Below are 18,032 nucleotides of genomic sequence, written 5' to 3'. Positions count from 1 at the left end.
GACCGAGCACCTGAATCGCTACTAAGCTCGAAATGGCCAAATAATGGCCACATTGTGAAGTTTAAAATTCCTGTCACTGTTGTGCTTGTGCAGGTGCAGCCGCATAAGGCTACCAGGCCTCGTTAGTCCGTGTTCAAGTTGCGTCTCTGTGTTGTTTGGTGTTTAACCTTCCTGTCCTCATACCTTGAATTTATCACGAGGCTGTAAAAGTGACTTGGGATCAGTCCCCCACCTCTGGCCCACGGTCTGAATACTTGAGAGGATTAGCTGGTTTGGTCCTGTGAACATCCGTGTGTAAGGTTTACCTCAGCAACCAGCCTGACAGGAGCCTGTTGTTCGACACGTTCAAAGGGCTGCAAGTGAAAAATTAAACGATTTTATAATAGAAACTTAGTCGAGTTGTTATTTCATCGATCCTTTTATTCTCCAGGATTGAAAACACAAAATACAAAGTACACGGAAAGACCAGGAGGAGACTAAGAAAAGATAAAAGCGGCAACATTTTAAGCTCCAATCACAGTTTTAGTGTGGTTATTAAATCAATGTGGAACTACAGAAAAAGACATTGCACAAATTAAAAAGCTACTTTTACAAGTTTCTAAAAGTATCGTGTTGTACAACAAAACCCCTAACGGATGCAGAACAAGCTGCGTTTCAGCCAAAAACATCATTGCAGGAAAATGCGACTCCACACGTCCATTCAGTTACAGCCTACATGTGGGATGCAAATGGGATGCAGGAATTTGAAGCAGCCTGCATGCGATCGCGCCTTTTATGCCGAAGTACCCGAGTATCAGCATTTTGCTACCAGAAGAGGAGGAATGTGAGAAGAGCCGGGGAAGCACAACAGAGAAGCACTTAGCAGATACACAGCACGGCGAGCGAGCTGACCCGTGGCTTCCTCGCTCTGCTACAGTTCAAGCATTCCCGTCTGGATTAGAGGCACTTTAACACATGTACAAAGGCGACATTTTGGCAGCTGCACACCTGTGTACACAGCGTAAAGTCTGGTCACTGCAGAGAGAGAAAAGAGCATCTATAGAGAAGCGTCCACGTAGAAAAATGCATCGTTCAAGATATCAAAAATAAGTTATGCCAAAAAATACCATTCCGTAAAGGAGCGCAGCAAGGTGATGTTTTAGAATAGTTGGAGAGGATATGAAAAGAAAGCAAAGCCACAACGAATGTAAAATCTCTTCCTTCCTTTTGACCGTGTGTACATACTCATTCCACTACTCGCTGCACACACACACACACACACACGTGTTACGGTCACAGCCGCCAACGGCAAACAGAACACATAAAGACCAACACCGTTCTTCAGATTAAACAAAGCACACCGCTGGCGGCTGCTTCAGCCCGAAAGCGACATCGCAGCTAGTTACGGTCTTAAGGCATGTTATTTTGCTCATTAATGATTGTACATATGAGTCATTAAGGGGAATAGATGGGACCTTTTATGCTCACAATAAGGAACTCGTTATTAACATATCTGACAGTTGGTGCAGTCATTGTGAGTCCCGACTCATTTCAGTGGCAAACGTAAACATATGTGTTCACACTGAAGACTGAAAGTATTTACGCTCACTTTCCTCAAAACTGTATTATAATTTTCCGGACAATTGAGGACAGTGCAACCAGATGTAAACAAAATGGACATATTAAGTATATTTAGCTTGTGAGGAATCGCCTATTTCTACATACGGAGTTTGTGATGCTTCTGCTTCACTTTTCTTTTGAGTTGTGAAACGTTCCACCACGTTGACCAGCTGGCCGCTAACGTCTGTCAGAACGCTGTCTGGTGCTGCTCAGGTAGCACTCTGGGTTTTTCCTGTTTGTTTGTATGTATATTTGTATGGATGAAGTGGCTCTAAACAGTGAATCTGAGGGCCGAAAGCAGAAACAATGAGCTGAAAGATTGCATAACACTGGGGTTGTCTGACCCGTTCACATATGGAAATACTGTTAGAAGCAGCTTCAACTAAATACAAGACCTCTACTGTGTGTATTTTTGGGGTGAATATAGTTGGAATTTAGTCCAGTTTGAAAAAGGAAAATGAACTTTAAAAAAAATAAGACTAAAAGTGACTAAACACAAAGGTAAAAAAAACCTCAGAATTTATTTAAATGCAATGTAAACAAATTTGAGGGACTAATGACAATAAACAACAACCTAAAAATAAATAAATAAACTTTCTACAGTCCTATTTCATAGGTTAGTTCTCCCATCTGCTTAGTGCGATGGCTGGAGTGTTAAAACGGTTCTACTTCATACACATGCATATTAACCCCGCCTACATCTCCATGGCAACAACCACAGAGACGGCCCGTCGCTGTAGGAGGGCCGACGTTAATGAAACAGCATTAGCTTTTTTTAACAGTGTTTGCAAAAGTAAAACAAAAAACACATGTGAATGTTGAACACGGGTGTTTACATGTGGAGAGCATGGCGGCGTCCCTCAGTGTGACGATCTAATTGGGCGCTGAGCTTGGCTCACAAGAGCGCCCACACACACACACATATATATTGATCCCCGGCAGGAAAAATTAGATCGCTGACCTGGAAAACTCAAACAGCAGGAAAATAGCACATACTTAAAATCTGGACCCACTTTCCACCGATGGTCATAATACAAACACACAATTCGCCTCTGTCACGCTAACCACGTGGTGATTTAAAGACTTCACTGGTCTGCAATGCTTCACACACCTGAGGAGACTTCTGCCTCCTTTCTGTGGTTTTTCCACCATTTTCTGAGGAGTTTTGCTGGCTACAGCCAAATGGGGAGAAAAACAAAAACATCTTGCAGCAAGGTCTCCAATGAACTTCACTCCCTTCCTTCCAGCAGCCCGGTGGACTTTAAAACAACAACAGGGACTCCACAGAAGAGACGCTGGGGGGGGGGTCCTGGCCAATCAGCAACGGCCGACACCACAAAGCTTCCCAACAAGAGCTTAAGAACCGCGATGTCTGCCGGACCAAAAGGGTCCGATTCTTTGGACAAAATAAAGTAGCTTTTAGACTTGACACACATTTGCCACCAAAGGCACAATTTGCTGAGTACGTCATCTTTCCAATAAGGGAGGACTTGTTACATGAATATATTCACAACTGACAAAACAACAAAAGTAGAAATCAAACCAAACAGTTCATTGAAATGCAGCATGAGAAAAGATTGCATTACGACCTACGAGGGATGGTTAGTGACTAAAAATAGTCCACAAGAAAAGAAGAAGAGCGTGTCTCTGTCGCGTCCTTATCAGCACCCCGCAGACGGGGTGGGAGTGTGTGTGTGGGTGAGGGAGAGACAGGGAGAGAGAGATAGAAAGAGGTCAACAAGGTCAGCAGCGGTAAAGCTCCATCAGCTGTGACGTCAGATCCCAGAGGTCACAGTTTGTGCAGCCCGATGGCTGTCAAGGCCTCTTAGGTCGCCTGCGGCACCACCTCCATCAACTTCTGACACAAGGCCGTGGTCGAGACTGCAATTTAACACGAGAGGCGATTAAACACAATGTCAAGTGAAGATTAACCGATGATCCAAGCGGCGCGGCACTCACAGATTCTGTGCAGCATCCACTTGGGTTTTCTCTGCCACCGCACGCCGATAAAGTAAACGGGGACTCCGGTCGCGATGATGCCGAAGCCGATCGCACACTCCACCGGGGTCTTCCAGATGGAGACGATGATGAGGAAGAGGCACGCGAGGACGAAGCTCAAGGGCAGCAGAATATTCACCTGCAGGGAAGACATAAAAACACTTTAAACACACCTAGTGGAGGAAACGGTGGTTTATTATAAAAATAGGTTTTCCCGTGCAGGAGACGGTTTTCCCCTTTTAGGTTTGAGCATCTTCACCTTTTGTCCTGTGACGCATTCCTCAGCAAAGGCAAATTTTCGAACGGTGTAGTTACGGGAGGGATTTTAATAAGAATAGTCACATTTGATTGGACGTTTAAAAAAGGGGGTGGGTCTACAGTTGAGCACGACAAGAAGCTTCAGAGCCCTGTTGAGCGGGTTGAACAGCAGGAATGTGACAAGACAAAGAAAGGAGAAAAGGATGGAGCGGGACAGTGAAAGAGGGGCGGAGGTCAGCAAAGAGACAGTGCCACCACTGTCCCACCACTCAGTGTCCCGTCAAACACGCACACACACGCACACAGCCATTCACTTCACTGACAGACTCCGCCTCTGACCGACAAATAACATTGTGTAAGCGGATGGATGAGCAAAGTCATGGCAGCCATGAGGCTTTTATGGGCAAACACAGTAACACACTCTTATCTTTGTGAGGACCCCATCACACCTGAATGCCTGTCCAAGTCGTGACCTTTTAAAACGGGCCAAAATGTCCTCACATTTCTAAATTGTCCTCACTTTGTCACAAGTATACACTTCCGCACACACTAGCATACAAGTGCAAAAAGGACACAATGGTCCTAGTCAGAAGGCATAGTGCACTTCCTCAGACACACACACACGTGTCCCCTCGACACTCTGACAAGCATCTGTTCTCTCCCTTAATCTGCGTCCAGTCTCTATTCATCTGAGCTGAATGGATCCTTTTCTCTTTGCATGAGACAAAGAAAATGTCTCTCATTGCTAAAGCTAACTCTGGCGGGAGGAGACGGGGACAAAGACAAAGTGAGACTCTCACATCCGCGGCGTTGTTTGACCCACCTTGATCGGCCGCTCCATCTCTGGCTTCTTATAGCGGAGCCACATCATCCCGATTATCGCCATGGCGATGCAGAGCCAGTTGAAGAAGCTGAAGAAGTTTATGACGGAGAAGATGTCATTGGAGAAGGCATAGAGCAGCGTCATCAGGCACTGGTGGGAGAAGAGAATGGTGTAGTTTGTTTGCGTTATGCCTGCACAGATCCCACGGAAGCATCACTCTAAATGCTTCGTAACTGTACATCGCTGCCAAATGAAAAACAAGAGGACCTACAGTGAAGATGAGTGATGGTAGCGGGGTCAGCAGGGTGGGGTGGATCATTGACAGCAGACTGGGCAGGTGACCCTCCCGGGAGCCCACGAAGAACAACCTGAGAGGGAAGGAAAGACATGGAGGTTTACCTCAACCTGGTTGGAAAGTCGCCACATTAAAACGCTTTTGGGTTTTCCTTTATTGTGAGTGTGTGTGTGTGTGTGTTACCTGGATGAAGTGAACAGAGAGCCGTTGACCGATCCGAAGCAGGACAGGCCTACAAACACGGGGATGATCCACGCCATCGGACCCAGGTGGTAGTTACCAAAATCCTGCAGGACACACACGAGGGTGTAACAGTGATGAGGCCGACGCTCACCGAACATCTACTTCTCTGAATATTAGCAAATGGAGAGGGAAGCCACAGAGCTCCACTGTTGTGGGGCTGGATTATCAGACAGGATGCCATGTATAGATTAGAATAGATTCTATTAATATATACTTGCATTTAAAAAAATTAAGAATCAGCTCACGTACGATACCTGTATTATATCATAGTGTACTTTTGTTCTACCATAGTGGTCCCGTTATATTACATTCCTACCTTTTTATATAATATAACGTACATAATACCGTATATAAAAATGGAAGACGTTTATCATATTATATCTCTAAATTAATGGAGACTGGCTGGTCTGACAAACTACTGTCAATTTAGCTTGCAATTTTGTCTCCATATGCGTATTTCTATTGAAGTTTTTAAAATATATATACACCTGTAATAATTTGGAGCTTACTTTCTCTGTTTATTTGCAGGGCGGGCGCCCCAAATTGTCCCGCTGCGGATCAATAAACGTTTATAATCGGTTATAATATGAGAGGTTTTCGGATCAGTAAATAAAGTAAATAGCAGGGCTCTAAGAAAATAAAAGCAGTTATTGGAGTGTGTGCACTTACCACAGCCACAGCCTCCGAGGCGAGCATCTGCTCGGGGGAGAGGGTGGTGAAGTAGGCCAAGTTGGTCAGAACGTACACGACCGTCACTATGGGCAGAGAGATGATGATGGCCCGGGGAAGGTTTCTGAGGAACACACACACACACACACACACACACACACAGTCTTAGTTAGAGACGATTGATCGCTCACGGCAAACTAGTCCGTATTTGATCTTGAACGGAGCACAAGTGGGTCGCCAACACTCACTTGAAAGGCTCGATCATCTCCTCGGTGACCAAATTCAAGTAGTTCCTGTGAGCGGGAGAGGCAGAGACGTCGTATTTAGCCAAAAATATATAACGCACACTGGACGAATAAAACTGTTCCGCAGTAGACAATGAACACTATCTTCACTGATCCACAAGGGAAGCAAATTCAGCCCAGTCTTACTTGTATGATAAACAGATATCATGTAACTCATCTACAGAATGTCGTAATCAAAACTAACAAAGTGCATTTCCATCCCTGCACCATTAGGAGTCGCTACCTCAGCAGGGTTAACATTTGAATTTGCCCGATGCCTAAAACTGGAGGGCGGACAGCGAGCAGGTGGGCAGCCGCGTGAACTCACCAGCCACCGTAAGCAAACAGGCCGCTGTAAAGCGCCAGTCCAATGCTGCCAAACTCATACTTGGAGCCCTCGAAAGAATTCTCCGGAAGCAGGCGATCCACGTCACCTACAGAGGAACGGGGAGAAACAACTAGGTTAGGACAACAGCGACAAATTAAATCCATCTGTGTGCATTATTGCTTCCACAGGCGCGTTTTCCCAGGCAGCCAGTCCGGAGAACCCCAAAAGCGGAACAATGGCGCCTTCCCAGCAGACAGCAGACAGCCGGGGCTTAAATCTGTCTCGGTATGTGGATCAGGGAGTCGGGGAAGCCTGAGACGCCCAGAGAGGCACCCGGACGACGGAATCAAACAACTTTTAGTGTTTTATCAAATTTATCTGCTGTTTTTCTTGCCGAGTCACGGCACATTGGTCCCGAGGGCCACATTCCTGACGAAGCAGCTCCCCACAACGCGCACACACAGCGTCATTTTCAGACACAGCGACGGTTACTAAACCAACAGCCCGGGGCAGTGCTGGGTTAGCGCTAAGCCGCCGCGCAGCGTGGGAAGCGCCCGATTTAAGAAACCTTCGTTTGACTAAACTGCCCGATGCGCCGCCGCGGCCGCTCAGCGCTGTGGAGCTGTGCCGGGGGTCTCCGGGTCCTGGTTGGCTCCATTTCTAAGCTCACGTTGATGTAGCGGAGGTTCCTCATGGCTTGTTCAGTGAGGCGGTAAAAGGTTTGCATTGGTTGGTTTGAGTGAGTTGGGGAGTCTTCAAAGGCCCAATTGGTTCGAGTTGTTGGGTGTCAAATATCGTGTATGCAATTATTCGGTAGGTGCATCTATTGAAATCAACAGACTGAGGAAGGCTTGGCCGATATGAACGTTTTTTGTAATGATGAATCAATGCAGTGTCTCATGAGACCGCAAGTCTGCTGTCCCATACGTCAGCTCCTCCGAAGGGGGGCGAGGGACGCACCCGCCAGGAGGCGATTTGGAGGACACATCTGTCTATCCTCTGCGGCCGAGCATATCCCAGCATGCATTACGGCTGATGAAGATTTAAATCATTCAGGATGGAGGCATGTGAGCCGGCCGCGGGAGTTCACTTTAAAACTCACACAAGTTACGGGACGTTGGTACCCAATGTTCTGTTCTGAAGAACACATAAGACGTGAAAACAGTTGCTCCTTTCGTTTTGTGGTGTGATGATAAACTAACTTTACATTTGATTGTGTTTTATGGAGTCAGGAGGATGCAGCATCAAGCTGAAGAGAACGAAGTGTGTGTGTGTGTGTGTGTGTGTGTGTGTGTGTGTTTGCCGTTATGGTACTGATTGATATTACACTCTTAAGGCAGAGGAAATTAAATCAAAGTTGATGGGTTAACTAATTTTAACAGAATTTAAAGTGTCCTTCTCTCAGCCTGAGATATATAGTGTTCCGGAGGGGAAGAATATCTGCCTAAATGAAATGAAATAAGATGATAACCTTTTCTCGGGTTTATGGCTTTCACTGTGAAGCAAAGCAGGTTGCTAGGCAACGGGAGTGGCAGAGAAAAGGCTGATGACGCAGTAGGAAATCCCGCCGTAGGCCAGTCTGTCTCATCACACACACACACACACACACACACCACACACACACACACCACACACACTTTATAAGTGGAGGACTCGTTCAGAGTTGCATAGTAAAGAATTTGTGGCGGGAAAACGCAAATATGTCCGACTGTAATTCTCGTTGTGTCAAAATTCTACTTTTCAACCGTAACCCACTGCTAGCTTTCTTTCTTCTTCTGTTTCTACCGGATCACTTTCCACAACACTGGTCTGCAGACACTCAGCTGGTCACATGAGACCAGTGCCAGGCAGTGACACACACACAAAAAAAGATCCTTATTGAATAAAACTTTTGGCCAATTTTAGTTAAAAAGTCCAATGACTTGCTCACTGAAGTCTTTATTCTAGGTTAGTGATCGATTTCCATCACTTTTTGAAAAAGAAACTGCATTCCTGAAGCGCCCTTTTTGAAAACAATCCTTTAAATTGTCCTAACGATCCATTTGAAAAAGCTCCTGACATCCTTAGCGAGGTTTTCCCACATCGTCCAATCTGACGAACTGAACAGTCCTACTGTGTTGACAGAAGGACTGTTTTGCACTCGACGAGCAACGAAAAGGAGAGAATAAGCAGCAGAAACCTTTGACATCACGTTACGTTCTATGGATTGGTCTTCGTCCTGAGAGCGAAATGACCAAAGCTCTCCAGGTTTCAGAAAACCAGATAAACGAGACGGTTTGAGAACCTTACACGAGGCCAAAAAACGTTATGTAATAGTATACAATTGTGTTTCTTTATTTACTAAATAAAACATGTTCGATGGAGACGGCGCTGTTGGGAATCACATCCCCACATATAAGGAAACTGAAGTAAATCAGATGTACGTTTAAATAGCTGCCGGACTATCAGATCAGACTCTTGAGAGCAGGGCGAGATCTCACCACCGCCAATCAGATCACACCGTCCTCTAACCCGAGATGCAGGCAGTCTGACTTCACGAGCCACAAAAGGTCAACGTACACACACCCCAACTAATCCCTATGATGACAGGATGGAAACTACAGCATCTCTACCCGAGCACATAAAACAAGAGGCCGAGGGGTTCCTTCAGATCTACAAAACCGCCAAAACACTGCGGTTTAAAATGGCCGAAGAACACCATTGAATTCAACAACGTAAGCAACATTATTTATAAAGTACGTTAGATGGCCCGGTTGAACAATAAATGCACGCTCTTAAAAACAACTATAAACCCCTCGGTAAACTCCCCCCCCCCCCCCCTCCCCCCCCACCGACTGAGCAGACAGCGTCTGGCGAGGACGTGGTGGATGTGTCGATGTAATCGCAGCCACGCGCTGCGTCTTTGCCTCCATCTCGGTAATCGGAGGAGTCTCAGATAAACAGTTATTAGAGGCGCCGGGATGAAAAGGTGCCAGCGGCAAAGCTTTAGGGGGAGCCGCGGGGGCTAAACGCCAGCAGCTGAACGCGGTGCAGGACGAGAGCGAACGAATGAGAGGATTTACTCCTCGCGGTGCAGCTGCACGCCCGAACGGGTACGAGAGGGGCGGAACGTTACATTTCATGTAACATGTAATGAAAAAACACAGTAATTACCACAAAAGTAGGACAATGTATTTTAGTGAGACAAATTCCAGTCACTGATACATATAGTTGTTTTTAGAGTACGTAGCGCACCCCCTCGGGTCGTCTTTGAAGAGGCAGACATGTTTCCATCACGTTGGACTATGAAGTCAATCCATCTCACCTCTAACGTTACCTGTGTGTTCTTATTTTCTGAAGCGTCTCCGGAGGAGGAGAAGAGGCCCCGGTTGTGAGAACTGGGTCCCTTTTTGACGGGACAAAGCTCCACACATAAGCAGCAGCAGGTTTCACTTTGATCTGTGCTCCTTCAACCCTCTGCTACTGATCTTTGCCATTGAACAAAGTACCTACGCTCTCTTTCACACCCACCTTCACTCCATGGCCTCCTCCCTCGGCTCCATCTCCGAGGCCTGCAACCTCTGACCTCTGCTCAAACCACCCACCGTGTGCGTGCCAGATGAAGGTCGGAACTTGGATGGAGACTTCACTCTACAATCATTGTCTTGATTTGTTTGATCCCGGTGATATAAAAGGCAGGATCTCAGACTGAGATATTTTAAGACTTCCAGGAGGTAAATAAAAAACTACTCCTGAAGGAACGTGCAAAACAAGAATGGCCGTAGAACGTAGCAGGCCGACCTCACCCAACGGCTTGTCGACTGCCGTTTTGAACCTCAGTGGCTTCTTTGACTCTAGATGGATCATAATTTACCAAATTACCATCATGCTGTATTGAGGGACACTTAAACTAAAGCTGCTCAACAACCGCGTATCACCGCGGCATTTAAGCAGCCCCTTGCTGGACAATCAGACCAGACTAAAGCCATCACAAACGCTACCGGTGTGTTTATAGGTGCAGACATGAGGCCATATTCAGTTGTGAAAAACGAGGGCTATAAACACATGCTGAAAGTGCTTGAGCCACATTACGACATCCCGTCGCGCACCCACTTCAGCGAAAAGATTGTGCCAGATCTTTATGAGCAGGAGAAGAAAAAAGTTGTGGATGAACTATACCGAGCATCCTCTGTTGCGCTCACGACAGACGGGTGGACGTCCAGGGGAACGGAGAGCTAAGTGACCGTAACCGCTCACTTCATCACAGCAGACTGGGAGATGAGAAGTCCGGTGCTGCAGACACGCCCCCTCTACGAGAGTCCGAGATAAAGAGGCCCAGTACTAGTAATATCCCAGTCACAACTGATAATGCCAAAAATCAAATAAATGCAGTGAATGAGGCAGGACTGGGCCCACAGATAGGGTGCTTTGCACATGTAGTGAATTTGGCATCACAGAAGGGAATCTCAGTCAATAGGATGGACCGCCTCCTTGGGAGGATCAGGAAGGTGGTTTCCGACTTTCACTGAAGCACAACAGCTGCTCATGTGCTTAAGACAAAGCAAGAAATGCTAAAGCTGCCTACTCATAAGCTCATACATGATGTCCCAACAAGGTGGAACTCCACTTATGATATGTTGGAGCGTTATCTGGAGCAGCAGGCAGCTATACACTCTGCATTGACCGAGAAGACCCTGAAGAAAAATGTCAAAGATCATCACCCTGTCTGATGATGACATGAGAGTGGCAGATGAGGTCCTCCAGGTGCTTAAACCACTCAAAACTCTCTGCTGAGCACTGAAACTTCACCATCTGTGTCAATGATCCTGCCGCTGAAAACAAGGATTCTACAATCCATGGCTTTAGGCTTTATTTCACTATCCATGTTTCAAGGAAGATGATGTGCCTTCTTATGTTGCACTTTAAGGTGTTTTTATTAATGGTGGTCATTGGTCCATGTTTAAAGGAAGGAGATATGCCTTTTATGTTGCACTTTATGTTGTTTTTCAATAATTATGTTAAAAAGAAGATACTATGCCTTGTGCACTTTAAGTTGATTTTATATACTGTATTTTAATTTAATAATTTAAAAGTCTTAATAAACAAAAAGACAAAAATAATGTTTATTTGTCTTGTCTTTTTTTTTTTTTGCTGATCCGAAAAATTATCAGATCCGTGACTCTGATCCGAGAAACGCTCCGAACCGTGAGTTTTTTGATCCGTTGCACCCCTAGTCATAGGTGAGCTCAGGGCTCCCACCAAAGGAAACACAGGCTTTCATGTTTTATCTATTGAGAGGCTGGTGGATTCAGCCAAAAGGTGGACAAAAAAAAGTCAATTTCCTTAATGATTCATTAGATAAGAAGTGTGGATTTAATGAATAAATGTTCTTTGTTTTTGACTTTTGATCTTTTGTGTTTTACACGATGCAATGTGGTTGTCTCGGTAAAATGAGCTTCACACAAACACACTGCAAACCGCAAAAGAAAAAAAAAAAAAGACAACAGATCACATCGTTCTGTAACTGTGGAAGAAATGCCTGCGATGAACTCATTTGCATTTCCTATCATCCACCCGGGTAGGAGGGTGTCAGCTTATGACAGTGGAGGAGATGAGTGAAAACTTTAAGTCACATTCACCACTTCCTGTTTCACGCCACATGGCACGGACTGCGTGGTGAGCTTCCTTTGTGAATTACTAAACCAACTGGATGAGTGCTGCGTGTATTTTAAGCCAACTGTCATTTCAACGGATTTGCCATTAACAAACAAACTATTTGCATAGGGGATTAACCCCTAAAAGGTTTGTACACACATTGGACCAATAAGTCTAAGGGATGTTGAGCAAGAATGCTTTATTTTAACCAAAACCATGAGCCTACTGGTGTCAACCTGGTCACCTTGTTGCATTAACCCATGGATGGATTACTGAACGGCCCGAAGGCCTCTGGCCCTCAAAGAGAGACAAACCGACTTTATAGCTCCTCTGTTGGAGAGGTGCCAAAGCATTGGTCTATAAATAGAGACTTCTGCCTGTAACTCACACGTATCCTTGTATGGGAATCTAATTTCATAATAAAATGCTGAATGAATAAGTGTTCCCAGTAAAAAAAAATGTATTTAGCTCTTGCCATCTCTGGGACAGAGAAATGTTAATAATACACTTTAATTTGAAAGTACTTGATAAAGGATGCAATGATGATTTCATTGAAGCCCTGAGGCTGTTTATAGGCCTTTGAAGACCCTCGGACAGCCCCCTTTGTGTGCGTGCACGTGTAAAAGTACCTTGGCCGATCTTGACGAAGCCGATGATGATGATCATCCCCAGAGCCAGGAGCTTGGCCGCGGCAAAGATGTCCTGCACCCTGGTGGCCGCCTTCACACTGTAGCAGTTCACAAAGGTCAAGAACACTGCAGAGACAAGAGAGACAGAGAGACGGAGTGTGAGGGACGGCGTGCTCGAGAAGCAGCTATTTCCAGCGCAGTGCTTCACTCAACAGAGGGTTTCTCATCGGGCACACGGAGAACTAACTGTTCCCGCAGAGGTCTTTGATGGCCTTTGTTTTCTCGAAAACCCCTTTCAATTTGTACTCAAAATTGAGGTTGTGTAGAAGCGCGTGCATGAGTGCGTGCCCGTGGCGACTAAAAAGCATGCTGGGAAACTGGAGAGGAATCCACAGACCGGTTGAATGAACACTTCCCGCTGTGAACCCCCGCTTTTTTTTTAGCTACACATGTACAGTAATGGTAACCCCCCCCCACACACACACACACTCATGGTGTTGTTGACGTGGCCCCTGAACCCTGGGCCGCATCAGAAGTGATTAACTAAAGCAGCAGGTTCCTTTGGAAGCTCCTTAATCAGGTCGAGCACAATGAGCCTCTGTGTTAAAGGGGCCGAGACAAAGCGGGAGCCTGAGTACAGTACAGGGACACACACACACACATTACTTGTGTGCATGTCTCTCGCTACACAAATTTCCACATATATAAATCAGATGGAAGAATATCTCACACTGAAATAGACCGATGGGACTTTAGATGGATGTGTGTTTATGGATGGAGATTTGGCTCTCAGGCTGACAAGGACCCCGACCGACCGCACACACACACACACACGCACAAACACAATAGGATTTAGCCTGCAGTCAATCTGAAGATTAGATGCTATTGGCGGGGCCCACATACACTTACATACACAAAACCTATGTGAGTGTGTGTGTGTATGTGTTTAAGTGTCATCATGTATTCAGATACAGGTGCATTGTGTGACTGGTGGTCACATTTGTATGTGGCAGTAAAAAAAAACACGTGCAACCCCAAACTGCTGCTAACAAGTTAAAGCAGCAAATAATCCAGCATTAATCTTGTTAAACCGGTGGAACGCACAGGAGTTTACACGGCTAATTAAGTATAATAAATCAACAGAAACATTTAGTGATACTAAAAGCACATTAAAGTCCTGCGTTGGGTGATGCGTTAAATGTATGACAGTAAAAGTACAAACTAAATACATTATTATATTCTCTTTTGTTTTCTCAAATCCAGGGCCCCCCCTCCCCTCATATTAAAAAGGTGGTTAACGCCAGACATTTAAATAAACAATTATTACAGAAGGAGAAATGTTAAAAACATATAAATAAAGAACAGGGATCGAATATGAAAAACTGAATTACAGTGAACGTCCCCTAAAGGCGCGTAATCCAACAATTAGCGCGAGATTAGACCAACGGTTGCATCATCTCCGCGGCAGCGTGGCTCGGCTCGGCTCAATTAGAGCTACTCACGGATGCAGAGGCAGGCCAAGAGCTTGGCCCCTTCCTCCGGCACCGGGCAGTCGGGGAACAGCGGCTTGAGCAGGTAGGTGGCGAACACGTAGGCGACGATGTACTGTGACGACGGCCGGATGATGAGCAGCTCGATCCACAGCTTGAGGAAAGCCAGCAGGGAGCCGTACACCTCCAGGATGTAGGCGTAGTCCCCCCCGGACTTGGTGATGGTGGTCCCCAGCTCCGCGTAGCAGAGCGCCCCCACCGTGGAGAACACGCCGCACACCGCCCACACCACCAGGGACAGACCCACGGAGCCGGCCTCCTTCACCACGCCGGTCGGCGTGACGAAGATGCCCGAACCGATGATGGTGCCCACGATGATCGCCACGCCGTTGAACAGGGTGATGTTCTTCTCCAGGACGACCCCTTGTCCCCCTCCCTTTCCGCTCGGGTCCCCTTTCGCCGCGGCCAGCATCCTCTCCGTGAGCTGCCTGTCCTCCTCCTCCTTGTCCGCCGAGGAGCTCGAGTTTCTCTTCTTTAAGACCGACATCGTCCTTCCTTCCGTCTGCCTGTCTGCGTGTCTCTCTCGCGAGGAGGGGACGCGGAGCTTCCCGCTGTAGCCGCCTCTCTTGTCTCCGTCGGAGGATTGATGCCGGCCGGGCTCAACCACGAGGAGACCACAATGTGTCAGAGCGGTGCGCTTTCCTCTGTTCCTTCGTCAAAGCCGGCCTCCTCTTTACGTCTTTAAGCCCACCCCCCCGCCATTCGTGCCTTGCTGCGCCCTCTAGCGGCGGAAGGCGATGCTGCGCCTCCCTGGTACACCTCACCACCGCCACCTGCAGCTGCTTCCTTTTGGGTCTGTATAGAAACACGGATGAAGTGGTGGCTATGCTCCCCCCCCCCCCACCCCACCTCCCAGTCAGCCACCTGAACCAGCTGGACCTGTTTCATGATGCTCTGTCAGAGAGAGACAGAAAAGAATGGGAATCCAGAACATCATTGTTATTTACAAAAGGTTTCCATCCTAAAGGGTGTCACTCAATCATTTCGGATGGTTTTATTATCCACAGCCGCCACTTTGCATTCAGGGACCCGGATATTGTGTCATTTTGCCGCACGGGCAAAATTCAGTTGTTCAACAGACGTCAAACAAAAAAGACAAGTATATTCCTGCATTTTATTTCTGTTATTGCATTAAAAGGAATTTAGGAACAGCATCCCTCCTGGGCTTAAAATTGTAAAAGTGAAATGCCATTGCTATGGTAATTCCTTTTTGATTGTTAACCATCTGTTGAGAGATATGCAAGATTCGACCTCCGTGTTTCATGATCGCCGAGTCCCAGCCAACATCATGATTCAGACACGTGCGTTCATGAAGGAAACATCTCCCAGCTGTCGCCCTAAACCGCGTCACCTCACTTCAGGGCTGCAGGGGACTGAAGCATATTTCTGCATCGGCCTGCTGAGAGGCGCCCTGCACAGATTCACATACAGATATATTGGAATAACCAGTTCAACTAAACCTCAGCAGAAAGCAAATGCATACCATGCACAGGGAATTCCCAATGCAAAGCCATGACCTGTGCACCAGATTAAAACCATACACACAAGACATCTTTTAAAGAGAAGTCACCCCCCTAAATCCTGAGATTCAGCAAATACTGGAAAACAATAGAAGTGTGCAGCAAGATAATAATGAATTTATTCTTGAACATAAATGTCTTTCAATGTGCCGATTTTCACATTTCTCTGTAGTTTTTTATACAGTAAATGTGAGGATAGACCTTCTGCTGCTGAAAAATGCACATTTGATGGTTTTAATGCTTGAGAGTACGTGATCATGTTCGGTAAAGAAGTGCTGAGGAACAAGGTGGCGGATTGTGGACAGAGGCGTTCGGTGTGTGGTTTTAGAAATTCCACACACGGCGTCTCTAATCAGCGTTCTGGAGAAGTTCAAGGGACTCGCCGCAGCATGACTCAGTTGACTGGCAAACGCATAAGCTCACCAACAGACACACACACTAAAACATCCAACGCCCTCGGGCCAAAATGTGAGACCATAAAGCACTGGTTGTAGCCTCCCTGTCTCCTCGGGGGACTGAACATACTCAAGGTACTGCAGAGATTGGCTCCGAAAGCCCCTCGAGAGACAAACACGTACACCTGCAGCGCACACACACACTGTTGTGTTGGCTCACTTTTGGTGTGTTTGGCTAAACGTTAATATCTTGTATTATGTGCATACAAAGGCTCTGTGCCAGCAGACTAACTGATAGTATTCTGCTTATGATCGGTAGCTACGTTGCTGCTTACATGCTGCAAAACGCTCACTAACGTGAGTGTCATTTTGTTGGGAGGATCTAACACATGTTGAATGGATGTTTCTACTTCAAGCTCTAGTGTTTTTTTCTCACCAGAAAAATTTGTCACTCCTATCTAAAGCCATGAAAAGCTCGGAGTTATCTCGATGTCTATGAATATGGGCAAACAACCAAGAAGAGACACAGAATGGTAAAAAAAAGACAAAATTACCACATGGGCAATTAAACCACAAAGACGCTCTGAATAAACACAGAGACTAAAAAAAGATGTTTGCAAAGAGACAAAATAACAACGCAACACTATACAATTAGAAAGCCAGTGCTTGTACAAAGTTACTCACAACAACAAGGATCTATGAATCTACATAATTCCCTACAGTCGGAAATGTACAGGATCATTCCACAGAATACGTAGGAGGAAATTTGCACCCAGTTTCAAACCAAAAACGGAGGAGGGAATTTAAATTAAACTTAATTATCAGATTCTCCAGAAATAGCAGCCAACATTAACCCAACACATTCCTACTTGTGTTGGCCGACCTGTGGAACACATGCTGCCAAACACACACCCTCAGTTAAATACTTACTGGAGAGTAATAGACTATAATTGTAGTCTTTGATGCCCTCAAAGAGACATCCAACAAGACCCCGCAGTGGTACTACTGGGAGCCGTACCTGAAGGCCAAAAAATACCTTCTAAACATCCTGCTCACACTGGCTCTGAGGGCTACAGCCGGATCCTCCGACATACAATAGATGTCAATCTATCAAATGGAAGAAATCCCATATTCATTAAGGCTCCAAAAGCATATCTTTACACAACGATTATTAACACAACGAGGGTTATTATCGCATGTTGATCAGCCCGCTGGCTGAACTGTGACGCGTTTACTCTCTATACACACACACACACATCATACACTGCCCTCTTTGTAAAGCATACGTGGCACCTACGTGCCCTACAGAAAGTAGCTGTCTGAAAGTGCCTGTTATGTTGCACGAAACGAAATAAAAAGCGAGTTAAAACAACAACATAACAACAATGAAACAAAGAGGACAACAAGGACACCCAACACAACCACGAACAGATGCTAAATGACCACAAAGAGCCAAAACCACTACAAGAAGACACAAAATAACAAGAAAAAGAAGCTAAACAACGACAACAATTTGTCCCAAGCTTCATAGACACACAAAGGAGAGCAACATGTACATAAGGAGACACACAGGAAGTCTCTTGCTCTTATGCAGTAAAATCAATGAGGCCTGGTGACAAGAGCCCAGCGCTGCTGATACGGGGACGCTGCGGCGGTAGGAGAAGGTCGGTGAGTTGTTAGTCCGGTGTTGGAAGGTCGGGCAGCTGTAGTTTCATCCACCGGGTCCAGCTCCTCTTCCGGGAAATGTCGGCCCGCCGCTGGAACCATCAAATGCACACTCAAAATAGCATTCAACACAGCGGTCAAA

General features: G+C 46.1%; 1 protein-coding gene across 1 annotated transcript; it reads right to left on the bottom strand.

Moving 5' to 3' along the window:
• Positions 1 to 399: 399 nt before the first annotated feature.
• On the bottom strand, positions 400 to 14,981 carry LOC120812212 (large neutral amino acids transporter small subunit 1-like). Its single transcript, XM_040168023.2, has 10 exons — positions 14,263 to 14,981; positions 12,761 to 12,886; positions 6,498 to 6,603; positions 6,134 to 6,178; positions 5,886 to 6,009; positions 5,157 to 5,260; positions 4,950 to 5,046; positions 4,679 to 4,828; positions 3,559 to 3,736; positions 400 to 3,480 (listed from the first exon to the last, which is right to left on the bottom strand). Exons 1-10 carry the CDS (start codon positions 14,795 to 14,797, stop codon positions 3,425 to 3,427), a joined length of 1,521 nt encoding a protein of 506 aa, XP_040023957.1. The 5' UTR covers positions 14,798 to 14,981; the 3' UTR covers positions 400 to 3,424.
• Between the last annotated feature and the right edge of the window lie 3,051 nt (positions 14,982 to 18,032).

The sequence above is a fragment of the Gasterosteus aculeatus genome, chromosome Y, assembly GCF_964276395.1.
Source record: "Gasterosteus aculeatus chromosome Y, fGasAcu3.hap1.1, whole genome shotgun sequence".
Lineage (NCBI taxonomy): Eukaryota > Metazoa > Chordata > Actinopteri > Perciformes > Gasterosteidae > Gasterosteus > Gasterosteus aculeatus.
Note: the sequence above shows the minus strand (reverse complement) of the source record. Positions and strands in the feature narration are given on the sequence as shown.

Excerpts from the sequence above, each read along its gene's own strand:
- LOC120812212 (XM_040168023.2), bottom strand. The coding sequence starts at position 14,797 with ATGTCGGTCTTAAAGAAGAGAAACTCGAGCTCCTCGGCGGACAAGGAG. Across the intron at positions 6,604-12,760 it reads CTTCGTCAAGATCGGCCAAG|GTGACGTGGATCGCCTGCTT; the intron begins GTACTTTTACAC and ends GTTCCTCTGTAG. Across the intron at positions 3,481-3,558 it reads GTGGATGCTGCACAGAATCT|TCTCGACCACGGCCTTGTGT; the intron begins GTGAGTGCCGCG and ends GTTAAATTGCAG.